This window comes from Parastagonospora nodorum (assembly GCF_000146915.1).
Source record: "Parastagonospora nodorum SN15 chromosome Unknown scaffold_40, whole genome shotgun sequence".
NCBI classification, from domain to species: Eukaryota; Fungi; Ascomycota; class Dothideomycetes; order Pleosporales; family Phaeosphaeriaceae; genus Parastagonospora; species Parastagonospora nodorum.
Window position 1 is genome coordinate 196,806 of NW_001884588.1, and position 24,847 is coordinate 221,652.

General features: G+C 54.8%; 13 protein-coding genes across 13 annotated transcripts; 9 read left to right on the plus strand and 4 right to left on the minus strand.

The window, feature by feature from the left end:
• Positions 1-1,146: 1,146 nt before the first annotated feature.
• Positions 1,147-1,475, plus strand: SNOG_20178 (hypothetical protein; the record flags this gene model as incomplete). Its single annotated transcript, XM_001805856.1, has 2 exons — positions 1,147-1,359; positions 1,410-1,475. The coding sequence occupies 2 exons, from the start codon at positions 1,147-1,149 to the stop codon at positions 1,473-1,475; spliced, it is 279 nt and encodes a 92-aa protein (XP_001805908.1).
• A 471-nt stretch (positions 1,476-1,946) lies between these two features.
• On the plus strand, positions 1,947-3,598 carry SNOG_15770 (hypothetical protein; the record flags this gene model as incomplete). The annotated part of the gene is made up of 2 exons (XM_001805857.1): positions 1,947-3,104; positions 3,161-3,598. The coding sequence occupies 2 exons, from the start codon at positions 1,947-1,949 to the stop codon at positions 3,596-3,598; spliced, it is 1,596 nt and encodes a 531-aa protein (XP_001805909.1).
• Positions 3,599-3,769: 171 nt separating this feature from the next.
• SNOG_15771 (hypothetical protein) lies at positions 3,770-6,142 on the minus strand (the record flags this gene model as incomplete). Its single annotated transcript, XM_001805858.1, has 1 exon — positions 3,770-6,142. The coding sequence occupies one exon, from the start codon at positions 6,140-6,142 to the stop codon at positions 3,770-3,772; it is 2,373 nt and encodes a 790-aa protein (XP_001805910.1).
• Positions 6,143-6,294: 152 nt separating this feature from the next.
• On the plus strand, positions 6,295-7,313 carry SNOG_15772 (hypothetical protein). Its single transcript, XM_001805859.1, has 3 exons — positions 6,295-6,339; positions 6,388-6,483; positions 6,571-7,313. Exons 1-3 carry the CDS (start codon positions 6,313-6,315, stop codon positions 7,183-7,185), a joined length of 738 nt encoding a protein of 245 aa, XP_001805911.1. The 5' UTR covers positions 6,295-6,312; the 3' UTR covers positions 7,186-7,313.
• A 339-nt stretch (positions 7,314-7,652) lies between these two features.
• SNOG_15773 (hypothetical protein) lies at positions 7,653-8,822 on the plus strand (the record flags this gene model as incomplete). Its single annotated transcript, XM_001805860.1, has 1 exon — positions 7,653-8,822. The coding sequence occupies one exon, from the start codon at positions 7,653-7,655 to the stop codon at positions 8,820-8,822; it is 1,170 nt and encodes a 389-aa protein (XP_001805912.1).
• An 862-nt stretch (positions 8,823-9,684) lies between these two features.
• On the plus strand, positions 9,685-11,249 carry SNOG_15775 (hypothetical protein; the record flags this gene model as incomplete). Its single annotated transcript, XM_001805861.1, has 4 exons — positions 9,685-9,792; positions 9,822-9,898; positions 10,102-10,322; positions 10,564-11,249. 4 exons carry the CDS (start codon positions 9,685-9,687, stop codon positions 11,247-11,249), a joined length of 1,092 nt encoding a protein of 363 aa, XP_001805913.1.
• A 997-nt stretch (positions 11,250-12,246) lies between these two features.
• Positions 12,247-12,809, minus strand: SNOG_15776 (hypothetical protein; the record flags this gene model as incomplete). Its single annotated transcript, XM_001805862.1, has 2 exons — positions 12,247-12,311; positions 12,365-12,809. 2 exons carry the CDS (start codon positions 12,807-12,809, stop codon positions 12,247-12,249), a joined length of 510 nt encoding a protein of 169 aa, XP_001805914.1.
• Positions 12,810-13,272: 463 nt separating this feature from the next.
• Positions 13,273-15,092, plus strand: SNOG_15777 (hypothetical protein; the record flags this gene model as incomplete). Its single annotated transcript, XM_001805863.1, has 3 exons — positions 13,273-14,041; positions 14,100-14,682; positions 14,733-15,092. 3 exons carry the CDS (start codon positions 13,273-13,275, stop codon positions 14,941-14,943), a joined length of 1,563 nt encoding a protein of 520 aa, XP_001805915.1. The 3' UTR covers positions 14,944-15,092.
• A 572-nt stretch (positions 15,093-15,664) lies between these two features.
• On the plus strand, positions 15,665-17,002 carry SNOG_15778 (hypothetical protein; the record flags this gene model as incomplete). The annotated part of the gene is made up of 4 exons (XM_001805864.1): positions 15,665-15,780; positions 15,917-16,002; positions 16,054-16,384; positions 16,435-17,002. 4 exons carry the CDS (start codon positions 15,665-15,667, stop codon positions 17,000-17,002), a joined length of 1,101 nt encoding a protein of 366 aa, XP_001805916.1.
• Positions 17,003-17,395: 393 nt separating this feature from the next.
• SNOG_15779 (hypothetical protein) lies at positions 17,396-18,434 on the minus strand (the record flags this gene model as incomplete). The annotated part of the gene is made up of 3 exons (XM_001805865.1): positions 17,396-17,720; positions 17,775-18,278; positions 18,328-18,434. 3 exons carry the CDS (start codon positions 18,432-18,434, stop codon positions 17,396-17,398), a joined length of 936 nt encoding a protein of 311 aa, XP_001805917.1.
• Positions 18,435-19,200: 766 nt separating this feature from the next.
• On the plus strand, positions 19,201-20,160 carry SNOG_15780 (hypothetical protein; the record flags this gene model as incomplete). The annotated part of the gene is made up of 1 exon (XM_001805866.1): positions 19,201-20,160. One exon carries the CDS (start codon positions 19,201-19,203, stop codon positions 20,158-20,160), a length of 960 nt encoding a protein of 319 aa, XP_001805918.1.
• A 508-nt stretch (positions 20,161-20,668) lies between these two features.
• SNOG_15781 (hypothetical protein) lies at positions 20,669-21,274 on the minus strand (the record flags this gene model as incomplete). Its single annotated transcript, XM_001805867.1, has 1 exon — positions 20,669-21,274. The coding sequence occupies one exon, from the start codon at positions 21,272-21,274 to the stop codon at positions 20,669-20,671; it is 606 nt and encodes a 201-aa protein (XP_001805919.1).
• Positions 21,275-22,431: 1,157 nt separating this feature from the next.
• On the plus strand, positions 22,432-24,535 carry SNOG_15782 (hypothetical protein; the record flags this gene model as incomplete). Its single annotated transcript, XM_001805868.1, has 1 exon — positions 22,432-24,535. One exon carries the CDS (start codon positions 22,432-22,434, stop codon positions 24,403-24,405), a length of 1,974 nt encoding a protein of 657 aa, XP_001805920.1. The 3' UTR covers positions 24,406-24,535.
• Between the last annotated feature and the right edge of the window lie 312 nt (positions 24,536-24,847).

A 24,847-nucleotide genomic window follows, 5' to 3' on the forward strand; every position in this document is an offset into this window, starting at 1 on the left:
GGACGTTGGTCGGTAAGGTCCAGCTTCATGTCTGCCTTGTCCAAATGGTACGGCAGAGTCTTTGGATCTCTGTTACCTAAAACTGATTAGCATCTATTCAGAAGACATAGTGGGATTCCTGGACACGTTTGACGATGTCAATATAATCGTAATACTTACTGGTACTCCCGAAAGTTCCGCTTGGCTGGTTTGGGCGATAGCGGTCGCCATTGAATCCACCGAAGCGGTTGTTATTCGAGCCTCCTCCGAAAGTTCCACCACTGCTGCGTCCTGCGTCGCGCTGGCTTCCTGGATGCTCATTTTTACATTGTTCTGGGACGAGTTAGAAAATGGGTGAGAGATGGTCGGCTCTTCGCTTACCGCCAAAGCGACAGGAACCACGTTGATAGTAGGTGCAAATGGCCATGTTCAATCCCGAGTCTAGACTGCTCTGCGCGAAGTTGGTACCTGGTGCCCCAAAAAGACTAGCAGAGGAGTATTAGAGTTGGCGCGCAAGGTTGTGGTGGAGACGTTGAAAGAAAGTTGGAGGCAGAGAGCGTAAGTCGCGAACGCGTCCGCGCTAGCCAATCACATGCCGAGGCTTGCTCAATGCGAGCTGGTTCGACCGTGAAAGGTGTGCAAACCGCATACTTGTACGTTACCTTTGCCTGTTGAAGCTCTGTCCCGTCGAGCCTGGCTGACCGGCCTGCGCCCATTTTGATTGCTGCATAGCAGTCTCGAATTAGAGACAAATCTGGTTGTTAGTGTGGATGATGCGAAACCAGGCGAGATGTGTTGACTGATGATGAAACCTGCGGCCTACTACTAACTTGCAGGTCGCATGTGCATCTTCAGACGCGTAGTGTGTACTTCCAAGTGGTGTTGTTGCCGTCGTGGTAGTGATGGTTCCTATCCGGGGAAATGCGCTAGTCCCAATCCGGGTGGCGTTGGTTTACGATCTGGACTTCCACGTTCGCAGCTGAAGCAGCGTTGCAGTATGCTGCTTGTTGCTGTCTCCTGCACTATGTACCGAGCATTGAATCGCCTGTTGCTCCTCTCCATATCCCCTACGTCCTTCGGAAAACTACGCGATCCAGCATTGGCCCTTTTGTACCGCTAGACGTGCGCCATCGAAGCTCGAACACATCGCTTGGCATGACGCTGTAAATGCACGCATTCTCCATACTCACACTCGGAATCTTTGTCGCAGGCTACTCGACTGCACGCTGGGACCTTGCGACTCGCCTGTACGAGCTTGCCATATTCGCTTGGGACCACGGAGTCATCACAAGGGCTGCGAAGGGCTTTGGATTGTTGACCGTGGTCTTCGTCGTACTGGTCCTTCCGTTCGCACACCTCGCAGCACAAGAGACGGAGCTGGTTAGTGGAACTACGCGATGCAATTTGAGGAGAGAAGCTGATAGGCGTAGCATCCTCGAATTGCAGGCACCGGCATCTCTGCGCGCGAGCAGCTCAAGCGGCGCGGATCGTTCTAGTGGGGTAGCAGGATGGGGATATGGGCACACACATGGGGTTGGTGCGCGTATTTTGGCCATCAGATGCGCCCTTAAATACCTCCCCTGGAACCCTAGTGGGCTTCCAAAACTCCGCGACAGACCTCTTCGTCGTCGGCATACTCTACGGAGCAGAGGTGTGTGGACAGCCAGTGGGATATCGTACAGGCTGGGGCTAATCGAGACCAGCACCGACATGTAGAGAATGCTCTTGCAGTCGGCAGGCTCTTGCAAAATAGTCCGCACAACATCCACGACCTGCTCGGAAGATGCGGGCACTCTTCCCTCTGCGCGCTCGGTGTCGTGGGACCAAAGTCAGCACCGGGCCAGTCCAACCCACAACTCCTCACCTTTCACATCGATCGAGCGACCAGGCTGCCCTATCTAAGCAAACCGGAGGGGACATTTGTGTCAGCTCAGATCATCGTATATGACCGACCTCGACCTGCGCGCATGCAATACCTGTCCTTGACGCCCATCGCGCTGGCTCTAGACGACAAGATCCGGCACCCTTCATGGGACGCTGCTTTTGAAGAAGAAGAAAGAGAGCGCCAGCGGAAGGCAAGGCTTGTAGAGAAGCTGAAGCTCCACACGGTCATATCCCGGCCACCATCACAGAAAGAAGCCGCATTGCCCATGCTTATCGAACAGGTCAATTGTTCGTGGGAACTCAATGCTTTGCTGCAGCAAAACATAGGCATGATTGGCAGGCGCATGAATCGGTCCCAAAGCGTTAGTGAGCGCGTGGCTGATTCGGCGAATGATCTATGGGACTATGTGTACATGGCTCTGAGCTACATCGTCCATGTGTGGCTGTGGCCTATACTCGGACAAGTCTTTGTATCGATATTGATGGCCAACCGCGTAGCTGCAGAAGTCTTGCTGCGAGTACTGCACTGGCGTCCAGCAGCATCTCCTGATGGACCCGCCCTCAAGGACATGTCTGCAACTGCCCAGCAAATCGACATACGCCTACAGCAATTCTGCTACTGGCCCATCCAGTACCTTACTCTACGAAAACGCAGAACTAGTTGGGGCAGTATCACCAATAGCCACCCGGACTACATTCGTTTCTACAACAGTCTATGGCTCGTCGCAAATGACATAATCATGGGCATTGCAGTGGCCTCGTACATCATGGACAACTTCAATGCAGTTGCTGATAACATCGACATGATCTTCAGCACCTGGTCTATAGACGGATTGCGGCGAATGATCACCTGGCTCATGGGCTCGCCCGGTGGTCTGAAACTGAACAACGAGCTCGCCGACTTCCTGGGTGACCTGTTCCTCTGGGTCATCGACTACTGGGCTGGTACACCCTCCACCACCACCCCCAAATACATCCACCTGCTAATACACTTAGGCTGCATATCCGTCCTCCGCCCCAACCTCCCCCTCTTCATCAAACTCCTCAGCCTCTCCTCCTTCGCCGGCGCCACCATGCCAATCTCGCTCTTCATGGACCTCGTCTCCCTGCTCACCCTCCACATCTACGCCTTCTACATCGCTTCCGCGCGCATCTTCCACTGGCAGCTCACCATCATGATTTCCCTTTTCCACCTCTTCCGCGGCAAGAAGCGCAATGTCCTGCGCCACCGCATCGAATTCGTGCGCCTACGACCTCGACCCAATTACTCCTCGGCACTATACTATTCACACTGCAGTTCTTCCTGCTGCCGACCGTCTGGGTGTTTTACCTGACGTTTGCGTGTGCGCGCGTCGCCGTCATCGCGCTCAAGGCAGGGCTGGAAATCGGGCTTGCGTGTCTTAATCACTTCCCGCTTTTCGCCGTCATGCTGCGGCTCAAAGATCCCGCGCGCTTGCCTGGTGGCATATCCTTCCAACTCCTCGATTCCACTCATCCGCAAGCGGCGTATGTGCGCCTGAAGTCCGTCCCGCTGTCGCTGCGGGCCATGTTCAACCCGTACTTTGAACTGGGCGGGCGCATCCGCAAGCATTATTTTGCGCCGGGCGTGTTCTTGAGTCTGGCGAGTGGCGAGTTTGTGCCGCCGATGAATCGGCGGTCGTTGTATAGTTTGCAGTATAGTATGTTGCCGGTGGAGAGAGCGGGGGTGGGGGAGTTGTGGGAGGAGAGCATATGAGGCGGGACGGGTGATGGTAAGGGGTAAAAACGAGAAATAGTATATGAAATGACACGAAGGAAGATACTTTGCGCAAAGAACAAGATAGACATTCGTGTTGGTCATGTAAGTCATGATCAATTCTATGCTAAACGAGAATCCCATGGACAATGTTCACATCTAATCATAACCCTACTTTCCAGCATCAATCCCCCACTTCCCAACCTCCCTCATCGCCCCCTCTCCTCCCTCTCCCACCTTCCCATCCCTCAAAACACCCGCAAGACAAACCCACCCATCGCGTCCCCCACCCCACCTCAACACCTCATTCTTATACAACTCGCCCTTCTCGCGGTCCAAACTGCCCCCGTCCCTGCCCTCATTAAACACGCCCTTCCAGATCCGACTCGCAATCGCCCGATCAAACAGATACGAGTAGTACGTCGCGCCGTACCCGAACAAGTGCCCAAAGAAGCCTTGCCACCTGGTGCCCGCGGGCTCTGGCACGCTAGCGAAGCGCGTGTACGTGTTGTGATAGACGCTCGTTGAATTGAACGCGGGGTCGAGGGGGAGGTTCGAGTGGTACGCCTGGTCGAGCATGGCGAGAAGGATCTGGGACTCGAGTTCAGAGTAGCCGTTGCGGTTATCGATTGCGAGTCTGTTTTCGAGGAGTGCGAGGGGGAGGGGCGCGTTGGTGTCCCAGTGGCGCGCGTAGAGAGCGAGGACCGAGGGGTCGAAGGCGAAGTGCTCCATAAGTACGCTGGGCAGCTCGGCGATGTCGGTGGCGCAGCGGGTGCCGGAGACGTTTTGCAGGGCGGTGCGCCCGAGGATGGAGTGCAGGGCGTGGCCCATTTCGTGGAAAAGGGTGCGGACGTCGTGGATGTTTAGGAGGGTGGGGCGCGGGGAGGAGGGCTTGCTGAAGTCGCAGATGAGGGCGATGGTGGGGAGTTGGAAGTAGCTGTTTCGGGAGGCGTTGTAGGAGACAGACATGCCGTCTGTGGCGGCTTCGATGGGCGAGGAGAAGCGGTGCGGCATGTGTTGCATTTCTTCGAGTTCGGCGGGGAGGATCTCGCGGCTGCAGCGGAGGGTGAAGTGTGCGGGATTGGGCGTCTTGCCGGGTCGTGAGAAGAGGTCACAGTATAGCACTGCGATATGACCTTCGGTGTCGGATATAACGTCCAGTCGGCGCACACCGTCCTCCCATACCTCGCCGGGTTGAGTCTCTTGCGGGACGAGCCGGACGCCGTAGAGGCGATCAAACAGACGGGATATGCCTTGTAGGACGGTACCGACAGAGAAGTACGCTGAGAGCGAGTCGGCAGTACGTTGTTTGTAAGCGCCCTCCATAGTCGACAGCATCTTTTGCGTGTAGTAGAACTTGTCCCATGCGTTCATGCGATTGGGGAAATTGTCTTGGTGGGCGTCGCCTCTTTTCAACTCCATCAACTCGTGAAGGTCTGCAAGAACAGAGGGCCGGCTGTCCTCGTACAGCGCTTTGAGGAACGTGTTGACCGCCTCTGGTGTCTTTGCCATCTTGTTCTCCAGAGTCATGTGAGAGAATGTCTCATAGCCTGATAGTTGTGCTAGTTCCGCTCGCAGCTTCAGCATCTTCTCCAGCCGTGCGATGGTACTCGAGCCCGCCGTTCGCACAGCTGAGTATGTTTCTCTTCTTACTTCAGCGTCATCGACGAATCGTAGGACCGCCTGAGCCTCATGGTGCATGGTAGATATTCTTGTTTCACCCCATTTCGTCAACGCCTTCGCCAAGTTCGGGTCCAGCCCTTTCAACCTCTTCGATTCAAACTTGAGTGTGGGTGTCTCAGGTGACATGCCCTCGACGAACTGCGATCCAACTTCGGCAATCTCTCCACTCAAATCCACAAGCTTTTGTCTTGTCGCATCGTCTAAGCCAATGCCAAATCTCGCAAAGTCTTCCATGAGGATTCTTGCTACTATGCGCTCCTCCTCAGTCCAGCTCTCGAACACCTCGGGTATATCTGACGCCTTCTTGAGCTGGTCATATAGCACGGGAGTAGTGTTCAGCTGGTTCATATACTGGAAAACGGTATGGTATGCTTTTACAGCCATGATCTGGAACTGGCGATTCGGATGCGTGCTTCTTACGAAGTCGGCCAAGTCTATTACCCTGCATAATAGATCGCTAAGCTTATCCAGGTCTTTGACCATATATTTGAAGTCTTCTATTGTCTCTGCCCGTGACACCTTTTCCACCACACCATTGCATCGTTGTATAGTAACGGTGACGAAGTCGATGAAGCCGTCTGGATGTGTAAGGTATTTGTTTCCTATGATTCCAGATGGTTTTTTGTTGGATGTCCCCCTCTTGAAGCTCTCCCAGAAGGATGCATTATCAAAAACTTTTCGCAGCGCATCGTCATCTGTCTTCCCGCTGGCAGACAGGCCGTAGAGGGCGGAAGGCGCATGGTCGCGTGCGGTGGCTGTGGCGGCGAAAGTGCTATTGAAGCGGCGCTGGCGCTGGGATTGCTGGAGACATCGCGAGCATATCCATGGTGAAGAGTTGTTTCGTGCGAGCCTCTTGAGCATGTTCGCTTTGGCGGCGGTGGGTGAGGGCGCTGGGGGTACAGAAACGATGTCGTATGCCGAGGACGGGAAAGTTGCGCGTGGCCCGTGCCAATTCGGCGGCAGACGGAGCTTCGACATCACAGGTTGATTGCGTCGACAACCTCATCCATTGCGCCTTCCTCTCGCACACTATGGCCTTCAGACCGCTGTTACGGCAGGTGAGTAGTTTCAGAATGCTGAACAAGACATGGATTGACGTGTTGTAGCGCGCCGTCCCCGCTGCCATGGCCGCCGCCATCTCGACTGGCATAATCTTCACTCCCCGGAGAGTCGACGCCGAAGAGCCGCCAGAGGATCTCTCAGTACGTCTACACGCGCCCGAAGCGAGGAAGAGGAGATTGGAGGCTGTGGTAGAATTGATGGAATGGTGGACTGATGGCATGTGACAGAACCGCAAACCCATCTACGACGAAATGCCTCTGGACACAACCGAGCCTACGCTGCCCTCGACCACGAAACCCAACCAGACGCCCGCCGAGTCGTACCGCCCAACACCAACCGACCGCCTCGCCGTCCAGATCGGACATGCGCGCATGGCCCTCTACCGCCAGGCCGTCCGTGGTGAGCAGGCCGTCGACAACGCGCTTACACAGACTCTGCGTCTCGAGCATGGCTTCACAAGCACCGTACGATCACTAGCACCTCCCAGGGAATCCGGCGAGAAGATCTTCCCTGGCGCGCTGTACGTCCTGGTCGCCTCCATGGCTGGCTCCATCATCACGCGCAACCGCAACATTCTGCTTCGCGCCTCGGTCCCGCTCGCAGTCGGCATCACCGCCGCCAACGTCGTTCTCCCCATCACATCGAAGAACGTAGGCGACCTGATCTGGACGTACGAGGAGAAATACCCCGTGCTGGCAGACGCGCATCTCCGAACAAGGCAAAGAATCAGCGACTTCATCGAGACTGGAAAGGCGCACGCAGGCATGGGAATCGGCATGGTCGAGGGCAAGCTGCACGATACGAAAGATGGCTTGGAAGATTGGGTTAGGAAGGGTCGTTGAGCGTGTATAATAAGCGAGGCGCCAAAAGCCGTGTTCCTCTCCAGTAATTGTATATTAGTGGTAAGGTGAGACGATACGATACCGAGATGCACCGAACACCCTAAATTTCATTTGTTATGACATTCTTGTTTTTTCTTCCCCATCACGGTCCCTAATTCCTATCGGAACCTGCGGTGAAGGGGTCCCTAGTAACCACGGTAGCGTATCTATCAGAACGCTCATAATACCATGGTTCTCCAGAGAGCCCGGTGAGACCAAAAAAACAACAATGGATATAAAGCTTGACGCTCATTCACAAAGAGTCAACTACCATGGTTCAGCAAAGAGTCCGGTCAGACCCTGACTTGACCGCTGGTGTAAAATCAGTCGTACACACGAGGTTTCTATCTATCTATCCCAGCACACTCCACCATTTCAAACTTCAAGCTTTAGCTACTCAAACATGCCCTCCCCATCTCGACGTCCTCATGGCACGATTTCTCCACTTACCCGAAGAGCTTCTCCTCCAAATCGCCTCCGCGGTTAACGACGACACGTCAGCCGCCTTCCGGCACCTGGCACTTACACATCGCCGCTTCAGACACATCGCCAACGAGGCGCTGATTTGCAACGGTACCGTGTCTATCCGAGGCATCCCCAGATACCTCGAGCTTCTCTCTGACCACCAAACATGGATCCGACGTATCATTCGTGTCAAGCTACTGGACACTAGGAAAAAGCACGCTCCTTTCTTCCCACGTCCAGCAGCACGGAACGCGTGCGAACAATTCGTCCGCGACTTATTCCCAGAGAGCAAGCTGCCCAATCAGTGCGAATTCGAAGTCACCAAGTCCAAGCAGACGTATGAGCTTTGGGTTCTTGTCCTCCTTGCCATTGTCCCTGCGAAACACTTGGACATTGCAGCGGAATTCGGCGGCTTCTACACAGCCGGCTATCGCGAGCTGTTAGTGGCTCCCGGAGAAGGACGACCTCGTTGGGGGGTCCACCACAGCCAAGTTCTCCTCATCGACGGGCTACTGGAGAAAACCAGGCCGCGCATTGAGGAACTCACCTTCACCAAGGCGCAAGTCAACATGTGCATTAGGGGCACGCGACCCAACACATGGCGATGGACGCATCTCAAGACTCTCTCGCTAAGTGGCGCTTCCATACCTCTAAGTGGACGCCCGTGTCCGTGTGCGTGCCCGTACACCAGAGAACTAATCCCCGATGACCTAGAAGTCCTGCGGATATACTGCGACGCCGCTACTTGTCCGTGGAACTTGCTCAACGACATCCACCACCGGAAAAACTTGCTGCAGGGGAATGAATCCCGCCTCCCTGATCTGCGGCAGGTGCAGGTTTTCTTCAGATCGCCGGCGACGCAGGTCGCAGACTATGTCGTCTCCGCAAAGGTGTCGTCCATAGACTTGAAGTATTGGGCAAGTCTGTTGCCGGCGGCTGCGAAGAGGCGGGATATAGTGGCGCGTTGGGAGAACAGTGAGGCAATTGAGACGTTCTTTGCTAAGAGCGACGGGTGCAGTGCGAAGATTAGTCTAGAGGACTATCAACGCGGGAATATCATGCAGGCGGTGAGGCGCGCGGAGAGAGAATACAGTCAACGGAGGACGGATGCAGTAATTCGAAGAAAAAGATAGTCGATGTTCTTCCGTCGGTGGTGGGTTACACAGCGCCGTATTGAAGTTTGTCTGGGCAAGCGTACAGGATGTCTCACTTTCATGGAGATCTGGCTAGTCTACAGTATCAAGCAAAGAGTGACATCAAAATGCAGACTCACAACAATCAATCTTTCCATCCCAAAACCCCATAGACGGACATCAAGCCAGTGACGTCTCCCCTCACTAAGTCGTCGAGTCCCAAAGCTACAAAAGCCACATCCACTAGACCCGCATGCTGCCGGACCCAACAAAACGTAAATCTTCGCCAGCGTATCCGACGTTGTGGTCAAGCTCGCCAAGTGCGAATCCCAAGACGCGGTCAATTGACGTCCTGCAGACAGCACCGGTAGCAATATCGGCGGTGTTGGAGTTCTAGATGTCGACCCGGCATCCAGGCGCAGTTGGATTATTGCGGCGTGGCCGACAGAGCCTCAAAGGCCCGAATGCATTGCGGCGGGTGCATGACATGACAAGTGTAGACGACATGTCAAAACTCGACCAGGCGGTCGGGCGTCGCTGGCACCCATGGGCACGGTAACACAAGCGTATGCGTTTCGCCGCAAATCGCGCTGGGTACATACGGAGGCGCAAAGACGCACTGGTGATTAGACGCAGGCTGGCGATGCGGTGTGTTGGTGTTTTATTAAGCGACGAGGGGGACTCGTTCTGCTTCCCCAGGTGCCCAGACCGTCGCCGTCTGACCGCCTCCAGCCCATCCAGTACCTTGTCGCTGGAAGCGTTCACCCACCCAGCTCCTTGGTCCGCGTCTGTCCTCTGGAAGCCCGTCGACAAGAGTGTCGCCCACACCTGCCCGCGCGTGTCTTGCCCTTTTTAATTCATAATGAACACCATACGCCAGCGCCCACTGCGCCCGCTGTCGTCGGCCACGGACCTCACTGACTACACGGACATTACTCACTCCACCCTCGAGGCTGATGTAGGTGGCGACGTGCGAAATGCTGCTATTCCACCCCGCAGCGCGATCAAGGCCAACGCGTAGCTGACCCCATTCCCACACAGTCGGATCCTCAATCGGACGAGGCGGACTTTGAATCGTGAGTTGCACATCTGCGAAGCTTTGCTGGGTGTCCTGCTGACGAGCATTGGCGCAGAGAAACACAGAGTCTCACGCCGAGTATATGGGACTATGTGCGACAACATGGCCGAACATACCACCGATATATGGCCGGAGGTTAGTTCTCATGCACACGATGTGTTATCCGCGACAGCAGGTTTGCTAATGTTACTATTCCAACAGCGTATCCGTTCCCCAACGATGCGGTATGCCCCTCACCGTCGCGAACCACCCATTCGTCCAAGAACTGACATGCGACCGCCAGCAAGAAAACGAACGCTTGAACATGCAGCACACCATCCTACGCGTGCTGCTGCAGAATAAAAACTGGTTTGCCCCGCTCAAGCGTCCGAAGCGCATGCTGGACATTGGCTGCGGCACGGGAATATGGTGTCTGGAAATGGGTACGTCTGCGGCGCAGCACATGCACGAATATACTACTAACATCCGGCAGCTAGAGAGTTTCCAAAGGCTCGGGTGCGTCTTCATTGACTCGATTGTATTCGTCACGAGGTCTAATCGCTCAAACAGATAGAAGGCATCGACCTCTCTCCGATACAACCTGACGTGTACGCCACCATCTCTTCTCAACCCCCTCCACGACAAGAAAAAACGACCACTGACAAGATTGAAATAGCACCCCCGCCAACGTCGACTTCTTCATCGACGACATCCGCCGCAAAGAATGGTGGCACTGCACCCAACCCTACGACTACATCCACACGCGCATGTCCATGGGCATCTTCCGCGACTTTCGCGAAATCATCCAAAAAGGCTTCAACAACCTCGAGCCCGGCGGCTTCATGGAGTCGCACGAACTCTACCCAAAACTCTACTGCACCGACGGCACCATGCCTGCCGACTGGGAGTTGCTCGAGTGGACGAGACTCGAGGATAAGGCGGCCATGCAGCTCGGCACGCCGCTGCGCATCGCGAACAAACTCAAGACGTGGTACGAACAAGCGGGCTTTGTGGACGTGTATGAGGAAGTCTTTCACATCCCCGTCAACGCCTGGGCCAAGGACCCGCGCGACAAACTCATCGGCAAATTCATGATGTGGAACATGTGCGAGGGCGTGCACGCGTGGTCTATCGAGTACTTTGTCAAAGCGCTCGGCTGGACAGAGGTCGAGGTTGAGGTCTACCTTGCGCACCTCAGGACCGCCATTGTGGATAAGAGCGTGCATGCGTTTTACAAGGTCTATGTCGTGCATGGACGCAAGCCCAGGGCGGGTGAGGAGCGCAGTAGGGTTGTGAAGCCTGCGCATTGGCCGACGGAGCCGGGGAGTGATGACGAGGGGGACGACGACGATGATGCTGTTTTCGCATAGGGGGAGCACCGATGTTGGGCATGGCGTTTCTTGCTTGGAGCGGATTCTTGGGTGTATGGTGTTCACATGGCGTTTTGGGGGGAAAGAGGTCAGCGTCGAGCTTTTTGAGGGGGCGTCATTTGCTAAGGACATGTTTTACTTCTTCTTCTTTTTTCGACTTCTTGCAGGCAGACACAGCTACGATGGGCCTTTTATCTGGATGGATGCAAGATGATTTCTTGAGAGCATGGTAGGGAGATACACCGATTCACCTACCACCCGTAGGTCTTTGAATAATGACTTGAAAAGATCACGCAAATTTGCACAGAGCAGACTCTATTTTTTTTTAACGCGATGATGCTTGGAATATGCGCGGTCATGCTCATGACAGAAGACATATCTGCTTGATGCCGCAGTAAGTATCCCGCGGGTGCGGTAACACTGCGTACTTGTCGGTGTAGTCGTGGGAATAGTCGAAACCAGAGAATGTTGAGTCTGACGACACAGATTAGGTGTCAACATGTCCGATTTTTATGTTCCACGTATTCATGATCTGTATTCCGAAGAGAATGTTGGTGGAAGAGGAAGTATACATTGTTTATTTATTCATAAATGTTAGAATCATTCTTTGGCTTCCGAGCCGCGAGTTCGTACAGGCAGAGCTCGTGACATGATTTATAAAGGGGCACATCGCACCCTTGATGCCTCCGCTACACTGCATGAGACTTTTGTTTGGTGTAGACGTCATTGTCTACATCTCACACATGTGAAAGGTGCGCTGGACATACCTTCACGACTAGGTCTCATGCCTGGTTGTGAGTCGTCACTTCGTACGATCTCATACAAGGCTTCATCATACGTGTACGAAGTCCTCAAAGCGTGGGACTGCCCGGTTCCGTGACCATCACAACGTGTAACCTACACCCAAGATCTGTGTCATTTTGCGCTTTTCGCTGGAGTATACTATGTCCATCTAATTGATGTCTTAGTAGGTATCCTTCAGATGCGGTAACACTGCCTACCATTCAGCGCCCTGAGCAAGCGCGAAGTCCAGCGCATCCATGCAGTCGCCGGACATGAAGCCTAGAAAGCATCAATGGAGGTCCAGATGGGGTGTTTCGATCAGCCCGTCATACTCTGGTCTCCGTCCTCGGGGTCCGCCGCCGGGCGCCCTAGCTCCTTCAAGAAAGTCTTGAGGCTGGTAATGCGCGCTTCGAGATCCTCAATCTCTTCCTCTTGGTCCTCGCACGTCCGGTCTACGTCAGGCAGGGCCATGACGGCGCGTCGTGCCTTTTGGATCTTTAGACGGATGTCGTTCGCGGCGGTTGCGACGTGCTGGATCTCGAGGGGGCCATCTGCAGATAACTGGGATGGCGTAGGGGTCGCGGCTGGCGGTTGCGACGGTGTCTCGAGAAGCCTTTTGAGGAGCTTGTGGAGGTCGGGCAGGACGTCGAAGGTAGAGGGCGGAGGAATGCTAGGTATGGGTGGCGCCGCAAAAGGCAGGGCCGGGGTCGCAGCACCCGTAGGCGGCTGGGATGCTCGCGCTGACGGCGGTGCGTGGGGTGTCGGAGCGCTGGACATGATGTATGAAGTCTCAGAAGGAATATAGAGCTACCAAGCTAGATTGGCGTTGAGCGCGCCGACGCGGGGTGACGCGCCTGTCCGACGCGCAGGGCTGAGATGCCGGGATGTTGATTGGAGATGGAGACGTGCTGTGCCACCACGGGTCGAGCAATTGTTGAGCAATTGTCACGCGTCGATTGGATCGCTAGATAATGCGCTTTCTTTTGGGGAGTTGAGAGAAGCGGCCGCGGGTAATGGGGTGTCGATGTGGGCTGACGAGGAGTGATGCTCGGAGGTTGTGACGTGTGAAGCTCTCCGACCTTGGGATGATTTATTGGTAGCCCCTCCATCCTTGCCCCACCATCAACAGTTTCACGGTCCGCTACCGTTTTCTCTCTCACGGCGCGATCGCTTTTTCTTCATACATTCTAAGAAGCGGTTCTTCAATTCATATCCGCACATCACCAGAATCGCCGAAAACATGGCCAAGGTCGACCAGAAAGCCGTCCTCATCGTCATTGACGGTTGGGGCATCGCGACCGAAAACTCGCGCAAAGATGGCGATGCTATCCTGGCCGCCGATACTCCTACCATGGATGGATTCATGAAGGACGGCTCGAAAACCGCACAGGGATTCACTGAGCTCGAGGCTTCCTCCCTAGCCGTCGGACTTCCTGAGGGCCTCATGGGCAACAGCGAGGTCGGCCACTTGAACATTGGCGCAGGCCGCGTCGTATGGCAGGATTCCGTCCGCATTGCCCAGACCATCAAGGAGGGCAAGCTGAAAGATGTGGAGACGGTCAAGAAGTCGTTCCAGCGGGCAATCGATGGCAATGGCAGGCTTCACTTCTGCGGTTTGGTCTCCGATGGCGGTGTCCATTCGCACATGGACCACTTAATCGAGTTCCTCAAGGTCGCAAAGCAGCAGGGCGTCCCCAAGGCGTACATCCACTTCTTCGCTGACGGTCGTGACACTGACCCCAAGTCCGCGGCTGGCTACATGGAGACTCTTCTGAAGGCCACCAAGGAGATCGGACTCGGTGACATCGCAACAGTGGTCGGTCGCTACTACATCATGGATCGCGATAAGAGGTGGGACCGAGTAGAGATTGGCATGAAGGGTCTTGTAACTGGTGAGGGCGAGGAGAGCAGCGATCCGGTAGCCACCATCAAGGAGCGATACAGCAAAGACGAGAACGACGAGTTCCTGAAGCCCATCATTGTGGGTGGAAAGGAGCGCAGAATACAAGGTAAAGACGAAAAACCCATAGCCCGAGTACCCGCATGTCCGAATGCTAATTGGTGCAGACGACGATACACTGTTCTTCTTCAACTACCGCTCCGACCGTGTTCGTGAAATCACACAGCTCCTCGGCGATGTCGACCGTTCACCCAAGGCCGATTTCCCCTACCCCAAGAACATGTCCCTTACCACCATGACCTCATACAACCCCAAGTACACTTTCCCTGTTGCTTTCCCGCCCCAGAGAATGGACGATGTACTCGCGGAGACTCTGGGCAAGCAGGGCGTCAAGCAGTGTCATGTTGCAGAGACCGAGAAGTACGCCCACGTCACCTTCTTCTTCAACGGCGGCGTTGAGAAGCAGTTTGAAAATGAAGAGCGTGAGATGGTTCCTTCACCAAAGGTTGCCACCTACGATCTCCAGCCTACGATGAGTGCAATGGCGGTTGCCGACAAGCTTTGTGAGAGGATTCAGACAGGCAAGTTTGAGTTCTTGATGAACAACTTTGCGCCACCAGACATGGTTGGCCACACTGGTGTGTACAAGGCTGCCATCGAGGGCTGCACAGAGACAGACAAGGCTATCAAGAGGGTCTATGAGCAGTGCAAGGAGAGCGGCTACGTTTTGTTCGTCACTGCGGACCATGGGTAAGTAATCAATTCGAGGCGCTTGTGGGTACGATACTGACAGACACCAGTAATGCCGAAGAGATGCTTACAGAGGAGGGCACGCCCAAGACGTCGCATACCACCAACAAGGTCCCCTTCGTCATGGCCAATGCCCCTGAATCCTGGAGTCTGAAGAAGACCGACGGCGTTCTCGGTGATGTCGCGCCCACAGTTCTTGCCGTCATGGGCCTGCAACAACCAGAAGCCATGGATGGACACAGTCTGCTTGTCAAGTCATAAGCTCTCTACGTGCTACTACGTTCGCATGCGCATAGCCCGGTCTTGATTGACTAGATTCCGAATCACTCTATGGACAATGGACCTTTTCGACCAGGTGTAGGCATAAGATCTGATAGACTTGAATAATAGAACGTGAAACATGACATCAATTTGTATGCGTACAATCTCACATGAACCATGTCAAGCTGAGGCCCTGCATGGCTGCCCCACGTCTCCACTATCAGACCAATTAGCGAGTCGCGGGTAGCTGGGGTATCTTCACCGGCGCGGATCGCACCCCTCCACAAACGACGTCTGGATCACAATCCTCTTTGATTCACCGTTCGCAGCCTTGCTATCGACTCTTCTGGTATTGCAACACATACCCAGCATCTGCTTCTATCCCTCGTTCACGAAACGTGTCATTTCTTTCTCCAATACACGCAGTGAGGGGCAGCAGCTACCGTACCACCAATCTTGCTGAAGACGTCCTGCGATTACTAGACATCTTTGCGCGTGACCATCGTTACTTGCTTCATACAGGATTGGACCTGTAAACCAACCGAGAAGCATCGCATTCGCTTGCCCTGCGACCATAATCCGCCATAAGTCGCGGTAAATACCATCAGCGCCCAACGAAGGCTACGCCGCCCGACGCGTACGACTGCGCACCCACCACTCGAACGCAGAACATACACACCTTGTCATTCTGGCGCAACGAACCTAAGGGACATAAGCAACAATGGCTTCCAACGGCGCTTCTGGGGCGCAAACACCACAAACACAGGCACAAGTGCAGCCATGTCGATACAAGACGGGAAAGACGCTGGGTGCAGGAAGTTACTCGGTTGTCAAGGAGTGCGTGCACATCGACACGGGGAGATATTATGCCGCCAAAGTCATAAACAAAAGGCTTATGGCTGGCCGAGAACACATGGTTCGTGGACACCCCATGGTCCAGTTCGATCCCAGGCTGATGATACAATCAGGTCAGAAATGAGATCGCCGTGTTGAAGAGAGTGTCCATGGGCCACAGGAACATTCTCACCTTGGTTGACTACTTTGAGACCATGAACAACCGTATGATATGCTATGCTTCTAGGCTGGGCGCATAGCTGACTCTGTGTGCAGTTTACCTCGTGACCGATCTCGCGCTTGGAGGCGAGCTGTTCGATCGCATCTGCAGAAAAGGCAACTACTACGAGTCTGATGCCGCCGACCTGATCCGAGCGACGCTCTCCGCCGTTGCCTATCTCCACGATCACGGCATTGTACATCGAGACCTGAAGCCCGAGAACCTTCTGTTCAGAACACCAGAGGACAACGCTGATCTGCTGATTGCTGATTTCGGGCTATCGCGAATCATGGACGAGGAGCAATTCCATGTCCTTACAACCACATGTGGAACCCCAGGGTACATGGCACCTGAGATTTTCAGGAAGACAGGCCATGGCAAGCCGGTGTAAGAAGGCCATAATCCAACTCGTGCGAGCTTTGCTGACACCAAAACAGTGACATCTGGGCCATTGGCGTCATCACATACTTCCTTCTCTGCGGCTACACCCCCTTCGACCGAGACTCCAACCTCGAAGAGATGCAGGCCATCCTCGTCGCCGACTACTCCTTCACGCCCCTCGAATACTGGCGCGGCGTCTCCCTCACAGCCCGTGAATTCATCCGCCGATGTCTGACAGTCGACCCAGCGTCGCGAATGACGTCCCACGAAGCTCTCTCACACCCATGGGTCGCCGATCTCGGCAGACCAGGCGAGGGCGAGGAAGATCTACTGCCCACCGTCAAGAAGAACTTCAACGCCAGGCGGACGCTGCATGCCGCGATTGATACTATCCGCGCGATCAATCAGCTTCGCGCAGGTGGTGGGGCGGCTATGATGGATGGTTTGCGGTCGAATGAGCCGAGGAGAGGTGCGCCGCCTGCGAATATCCCGCAACCGGCGGAAGATGAGGATCCGATGGAGATTGATAGCAGAGGGAATGGACATGGTCAGACTGAAGAGATGATTAAGGAACAGGAGAGGCGGATCAGGGAAACACAGCAGGGTCTGTGGAGTAAGCGATGATGAGTTGAGGTTCGAGGTCAACGCGATGTTTTAAACCCAGATGGACGACATTTCACACGAAGCCTGGAGCTCTTTCCTTTTCCTTATTCTTTCGGAACATCATATTGCCCGAAACAGGGTTGTGCGTCGTCAGCGTCCGCAATATATATGGCACTTGGCCCAACTATTGAGCACAATATGCGATTTGGAAGTAACACAAGAACCTTTTTCTTACCGTACCTGTGCAACTTGAGCGACTTTTTAATCTTCTTTCCAAATCGTTACAACACTTCCTCGATGTCAAGGAGAACCGATTTCATTGCAAAGCCACATGGCGTTTGCATGGTGATGTTAATCGAATGCGACTTGCATTGATCCATCTCTTGCCATGGCGACTAACACGTCCCATCATCTTCACTTGAACGCGCCCAAGAAAGACCCAACATCCATCTGCTTCCCCGTACGAATTTTACGCTTCTTAGCAACCCCTCCCTCCACTCTCTGCTGACCAACTTCCGGCTTCTTCATCTCCTCAGCCTGCACTGCGTGATCTCGGACAAACCACGCCGTCGCTTCATGCATACTCCTCCCCATACCTCCCCCATACGTAATCGAAACCGACCGCTCTCCCCCTTCCCTCTCCCCACCCCTCGCCCCAGCAAGACCATACAAGTCCTGCATCTTCTTCTCACTCGTCAAATACGACGCGTTCCACACCCCATTCACCCCTTTCCCCAACCTAACACACGAATCAGCACCGCCTCAAAGCCCCATCCTCTTTGTCGAAACTCACTCATCCTCCTCCACACATCTCCAGCCCGCAACATCCTCGCCATGCATCACACTCGTCTTGCTATTCACCACCCCGACGAGCCGCAACGCGGGGAACCCACTCATACCACGCAGCACCACGCCCTTACCCAGCCCAAAATCGCACACCACCAACACTCTGAGGCGCTGCAAACCACCCTTTTCCCGCGCCGCGCGCGCGAAGTCGAGGAAGTGGCGGCTAGTAATCTCAGACAGTCCGCCGGGCCGGGCCTGTTCGAGGACGAGGGCGCCGAGCGTGGGGATGCAGAGGAGGGAGGTTAGATCCGTGAACGTGAGGGCAAAGTTGCGGATGCAGAGGTGTGTGATTAGCGGGTGGGAGAGATTAGACAGGCGAGATGTTAGGGAGGGCAGGAGGGTGGGCGCGTATGTGTGTGTGGATGGGGGGATGTGGAAGTGCTGGTGGGGGTTGATGTCCGCGGGATATGCGGCTTGGAAGATGGCCCAGGAGTTGTATGTGAGTGCTTCACTGCGCGATTCATTAGTTGGGTGTTTGGGTGCGAGCATGGGGGACGCACGTGGTTAGGAGGTGGTGGTAGATACGCGAGGCGTAGTGCCACCCGCCCCATTGGAGTGTTTCGGGCTCGAAGAAGTCGGCGTGGAAGGCGCAGCTGCGGAGGGCCATGGCTTGGAGGGTGGAACAGCCGGAGCCACGGCTTCGTAAGGTGGACTTTTTGGAACGTTTTCCACGGCGCTTGGTACATCCATGTTGGGGACCATGGATTCCACTACGGGCGGATGTGGGTCTCGGTGTAGACCACGCCGGGTTTCTCTGTCGAAGCGTTTCATATTGGTCTTTCTGATCCGTGATACTTTGTGGAAACGGTTGGTTTGATTTGGGGTTGAGCTTCCCCGACTGCTATGAGCGCCACCTTCACACCTCCAAGGATGTTGACAGGCGAAGATTTACGTGTACCATCGCTTCGTCAATTCATCAAATCCACTGAGGTCAGGTGTACTAGGTGACTTTCAACATTTTGAGTAAATTGTTGTTACAAGGAGGAGAAGTCGATCATGAGAGGGCCCGAGGGTGAGTGCGCACAGACCAGTTGGTATCAACCTACCCTATCCTGAACGGTCTCTCATAGCAGCAACACTCTTTCCTGCGAGCCGATCTAACTCAGTCGGTGATTGCAATCAGATCGCCATGCGATATACAAATTACACAATGAGACTAAGTACAAATGCCATGGCGCTTAGCTTCGGGTCCCGTCTCCGCATATCGGCACTTGCAATCACATCTTTCTCTCCAGATTCCATGTCGAGCCTACACGTGAGACCGTCCTTACAGTCGCAAAGCGCGAAATCCAACCACCTGCAAGAAAAATTTGTCGTCTCCTGCTAGGCCACAAGACATTTCACGCTTCAAAAACACGGTTCACATTTACATCATGCGGCCAAATAAGATATCCACGCACCTAAATTCTTCCCCGGACATCCCCCTCCTCATAGACGGCGCCCTAGCAACCTACCTTGAACACCTGGGCGCCGATATATCCGGCTCCCTCTGGTCCGCTTCCATCCTCCTGTCCCGTCCCGACCTGATCAAAAAAACGCATCTCGACTACTACCGCGCCGGCGCCAACATCGCCATCACCGCAAGCTACCAAGCGTCCATCCCCGGCCTAGTCAAGCACTTGGGCTTGGGTGAGAATGAAGCGAAAGATGTTGTGAAAAAGAGCGTGCAACTCGCCATCGAAGCGCGAGACGAATACGTCCAATCGAAACTAGAAGAGTCATGCGAGAGAAGCGTCGACGCCGCCTCTCTACGCGAAGACCTCTTCGTCGCAGGCAGTGTCGGCCCGTACGGCGCATATCTCTCCGACGGGTCTGAATACCGCGGCGACTATGACGTCGCGCACGAGGCCATGAAGGATTTCCACCGCGGCCGCGTCCAGGCGCTTGTTGATGCTGGCGTCGATGTTCTCGCGTGCGAAACTATCCCGAGTAGACGCGAGACGGAGGCGCTGCTTGATTTGCTTCAGTCAGAGTTTAGAGATGCGGAAGCGTGGTTTACGTTCACGCTGCGGGACGCCGAGCACATTGCCGACGGGACCTCACTCGTCGATATCGCGGCGCTCTTCGAGACCGCGGAGCAAGTGGTGGGGTTGGGGTTTAACTGCGTGCCAGACGATTTGGCGCTCGCGGCGCTGAAGAATCTCAAGCCGTTGGTGAAGAGGGGGACAATGGTTGTGTATCCGAATTCAGGGGAGCAGTGGAATGCGAAGGCGAGGGAGTGGGAGGGGAGCAGGACGGAGGGCGAGGGTTTGGCGAGTAAGACGGTGGAGTGGGAGAGAGCGGGGGCGGGCTTGATTGGGGGGTGTTGTCGGACGACGCCGGGAGGATATTAGGACGATGGGGGAGGCGTTGTTTGATCGGAGATGAGGTGGTTAGGATTGGCATTGAGAACGTTGATATCGGTGTGTTCTATCGGGTACTATCTACTGGACACTCCCCCGCGAGGGATGCATTGGCTTACAAAAGCTGGTCCTCCATTCCGAGGTGTCCTTGAGAGTTTGAGGTCGTGCTGTCTCTACAGCTGATTATTGGAGCTACCAGATGACCTTTTGACTGGCTCGGTCTGACGTATGGTTGACCTTTCGGAATACATTCATCGCCTTCCGTGGCGGTTTTCTTACCGGTCTTCTGCATCACGCCAATGGCTGTGAGCACGCAGGTCCCCTCGTAGTCGTAGCTCCAACTAGCAAAAACGCTACCTCAGACAAATCTTCGCTGGTAAGCATGAAGTCGCAGTGTTCTTGTGGCCTGGGTATGCCAGCAATGCGATGGGCTGGTTGTGATGGAGTTGCGACTCATCCGAACGTAGCTCACGTCCAGGAGTCACACGTCCAGCCTTCTTCATCCATCCACAGCCATTTTCTCTCCATCCTCTTCGCCCTCATCCCGCTTCTTCAGCTCCTCCACAATCGCCTTAACCCGATCCAAAACATCTTCCCCGCCGACCTGTCCTGACGCCGCCCTCGCATTCAGCACACCCACGTCAAAGTCGCCATATCCACCGTTCTTCACACTCGCTTCAGGATCATGCTGAGGAGCATTCTTGCCGATTTGCTGGGCCGTGTACTTTGCCTGCGTGGCCGGTATGACACCATACCGCTCAAGGTCGCTTATCTGCGTGAGCAGTGCCTCGCGAATCTGGTTGATACTCAGCCCCACAAAGACGGTCTGCATCCATAGAGCCTGTTCGCGCGCTTGGCGCGTGTCTGGCTGGTCTTTCTGCGCGGGCGTCTCGACGGGATTGTTGGTGAGTTGGCTGATGGCGGCGGCGAAGTAAGTGAGCAGCTTGGGGATCTGCTCGTTGATTTTACTGAGTTTGTCGATGTGGGTCGCGGCGATTTGGTTGTATGTCTGCGATTGTTGCGCGGGCGAGGATTTGGACTGGAGGCCGCTTTGGGCGGGTGTTGATGTTTGTTCTTTGATCGCTTGGTCTGCCTCGGTCGACATGGTAGAGAGGAAGGTGCGATTGAGCGGTTGTGGTAATGACTGTGCGCGTGATATATTATTATAACCTGTGAGTTGAATGTCCGCGACCAAGTAAAGGCAGCAAAGGAGCGATGCGACCGTTACTTGAGCAGAGGAATGGGAGTTGAGGTAAGGCTGGAGCTCGACGGGAAACCCCACAGCGCCGCACGGGCCACATCAGTCGCGATCGACTTCACTTCACTTCACTTCCGTGCTCTCACCGCATGCGACAATCTTACTGCTTTAACACCATTAATAGCCACATAATCACGCCCCATAATACATTCCCTCGTTTGAACTGACGCGCAAGTCTTCAATCGGTCATTCTCCCCATCGAGACCATTCACGCGCGCTTCGATTCGACCGCCGTCCACAACGCGCCTCGAGCTGTCCCTGCTTCGTTGTATAATATAGGCATCTGCGCAAGCCGTGAAAGAGAAGGAACAACGTCGCCATGTCCGGTCCCCCAAATGGGGGAGGACCTGCGCGGGCGATGAGTGTGGGAAATGGACCTCCAAGTGCTGGACTGCCACCGCACAACGCCATGGCACCACAGCAAGGTCCTCCGCCTGTGGGCGCCGCCGGACCGCAGTCGCAGCAGAATCTCAATCAAATTGTTAGTGAATCTTTCCTTTTCTGTCGTCCTATGTTATGGTTTCCGCGCCTCCATTGGCGCATTTGAGTCAAGCTCTGAGTGAATGCATCGGCACGGGAGCCTACAGCTCTTTGTTGCGCCGACAACCTCGTCATGTTATTGCATGGACGAAGAAAACAACATTTACGACCTCCCGCACGGCCAACTTGCACCTCAACTTGCGCGCCTCACCCAGCATGTCTCAACCACTGTGCAATAATCCGCCAGGTCACCGGTCAAGTTCTGCGGCGACGCCATACGGAAGCAACGCGCAAACACATCACAATCTCGGAGCACATGTGCTACAGGAGGTCAGCTACCCTGGGAACAACGAATACTATCAGGATCTATTTAGGCTGCTCAACACTCCTTTTGTCAGTTCAGGATGTTCTGCTACTCGTTTCTTTGAATTTGACTCAGGCGCAATGCAATGTACTGAACACCGCTCTAACGCCCCCAGGTGCTAGAATATCTTTCCAAAAAGGGCTATGTCCGCACCGAGGCAATGCTCCGCAAGGAGTCCGAACCGCAAGCCAACGGCCAGACCCTTGCGGCCCAGAGCACCGAATCTGGCGGCCCCAAGGCGACCAAAGCATTCGAGCTCCTGCGAAAATACACGGAGGATAATCTCGACATCTACAAGCCAGAGCTGAGAAAGCTGTTATGGCCCGTTTTCGTATACTCATTCTTGGACTTGGTACGCGATTTCTACACCAAGGACGCAGAGACCTTCTTCGTTCTGTTCCAGAATCTGTTCGAGCGAGATCATGAGGAGGACATCAAATCGTTGCGACAAGTGCGGTTGCCAGTGCACCTGACCGAGAGCCGCGTCGCAAAACTGTACCAAGACAACAAGTACCGCTTGACCATGACGAAAATACCCTTCTTCAACCTGATACAATTCCTGGAGTCTAAGGTCCATGACGGCGCACAGGCGTTACTCGATGTGATTAGAGAGCACATCAATATTGTGACTGTCGACCGCACAGCAAACGCAGAGAAGAGCTTAGCTACTATATTAGCTGGTGGACAAGGTGATGATGATCTGCCGGCTGAAGACGAAGGCATCCCCGGCCATGCCCCTGGCCATCCTCTCACAGCTCGTCACGATCCTGAGGCAGACGCATCGCGAATTAGGCTGCAGCTGGGCGCATACCCGCAGGATCAAGAGCTGCAGGAAGATGTCCGAGCCGCCTTGCAGGACGAGGACGCTAAGGCCGCGCCAAGACCCGGGCAAACAACACTCGTGGACGAGTTTGAGCAGCGCATCAAGCGTGAGCCGACAGAAGACGGTCCATCGAGGGAGACGGTGCCCCTTCCACCATCATTGGCACGAGACGTATCGATGGAGGTACAGAAGATCATCGAGCACCGCGACCGATACAAACTGGAGGGCAGAACGGGCGGCGTGGGCCCGGCCGTGAGCGTGACCATGTACACGTTCCACAACACCTACGACAGTGTCAACTGCATCGACTTTTCAGGCGACAACAACCTCGTGGCGGTCGGCATGTCCGAGTCTTACATCCGCGTCTGGGCCATGGACGGCAGCCCTCTTACCTCTCCAGATGACTTACCAAATGCACAACCATCATCATCGCGACGTCTAGTTGGACATGCAGGCCCCGTGTATGCCGTCGCATTCTCGCCATCAACAAGCAACCCCGATCCCTCAGGCCCGCCCACGAACTCACAATGTCTGCTCTCCTGCTCAGAAGACAAGACAGTACGGTTATGGAGTTTAGACACATTCACGTGCCTGGTTGCCTACAGGGGACATGACAATCCCATCTGGGATCTGCAATGGGGTCCGTACGGCCACTACTTCCTCACAGGTAGCAACGACCGCACCGCCCGCCTCTGGTCAACGGACCACATCGAGCCTCTGCGCATATACGTGGGTCACGATGCCGACGTGGACTGCGTTGCCTTCCATCCCAACAACCTCTACGTCTTCACCGGCTCGTGTGACCGCACAGTCCGCATGTGGCACATCTCCGGCGGAAACTGTTTGCGCCTCTTCACCGGCCACACTGGCAACGTCACAGCCATCGCCTGCTCGCCAGACGGTAAGACACTCGCATCCGCCGACGACGCTGGCAACATCATCCTATGGACCCTCGAGACTGGCCGTCGCCGCAAGCGCATGCGCGGCCACGGCAAGGGCGGCATCTGGTCGCTTTCATGGAGCGTGGAGTCAAGCGTCCTTGTCTCGGCTGGCGCAGACAAGACAGTGCGCGTATGGGACGTGCTGCAAGAAACGAGCGAAAAGGAGGGCAAGCCTGGCACCGACGGCGCTTTGACGACTAAGGGCGCAAGCGGACAGACCGTCACGGCGAAGAAACCGACCAAGGAGACTGGTGTTAGTGCAGACCAGATCAGTGCGTTCCCGACGAAGGAGAGTCCCGTGTACAAAGTGCAGTTCACGAGGATGAATTTGGTACTGGCGGGTGGAGCGTATCTGCCGCAGCGGCAGTGAATGGGTACGCCTGCTCCTGGTGTGGTTTTAGCTAGCTATTTCTATTAGCTAGAATCCAGGGACGGCTCTAAAGGTTTCTGTAAAACAACGATAGTAGTAATCAAAACGTTCCAATAGCGGGTAATGACCCAACCTTGTCGATGGTGGTGAAGAGACATCGCTCGACCAGACTGTCTAACGCTAAAGTGTAAGTATGCATTGCGTGTCCTGTCGCATACCTAGTCATGCAGCTGTGGCTTAATCCATGTCAGGTTGTGATGTATAGTAGGCTATCGTGGATTCTTCATCTCAACCATTACACCTTCACCCAAGGGCTTTACTGTTTCAGACATGTCGGCGCAATATGGGCTCTGGTTGAAGGCCTCGAAGTTAGGTGACATCAATCGCTCCATTGCTTTGCAAGCGCCGATATATCGAATTCATATACCACCCCCTGGTTCGT

Excerpts from the sequence above, each read along its gene's own strand:
- SNOG_15772 (XM_001805859.1), top strand. The coding sequence starts at position 6,313 with ATGGCCTTCAGACCGCTGTTACGGCAG. Across the intron at positions 6,340-6,387 it reads TCAGACCGCTGTTACGGCAG|CGCGCCGTCCCCGCTGCCAT; the intron begins GTGAGTAGTTTC and ends GACGTGTTGTAG. Across the intron at positions 6,484-6,570 it reads AGCCGCCAGAGGATCTCTCA|AACCGCAAACCCATCTACGA; the intron begins GTACGTCTACAC and ends GGCATGTGACAG.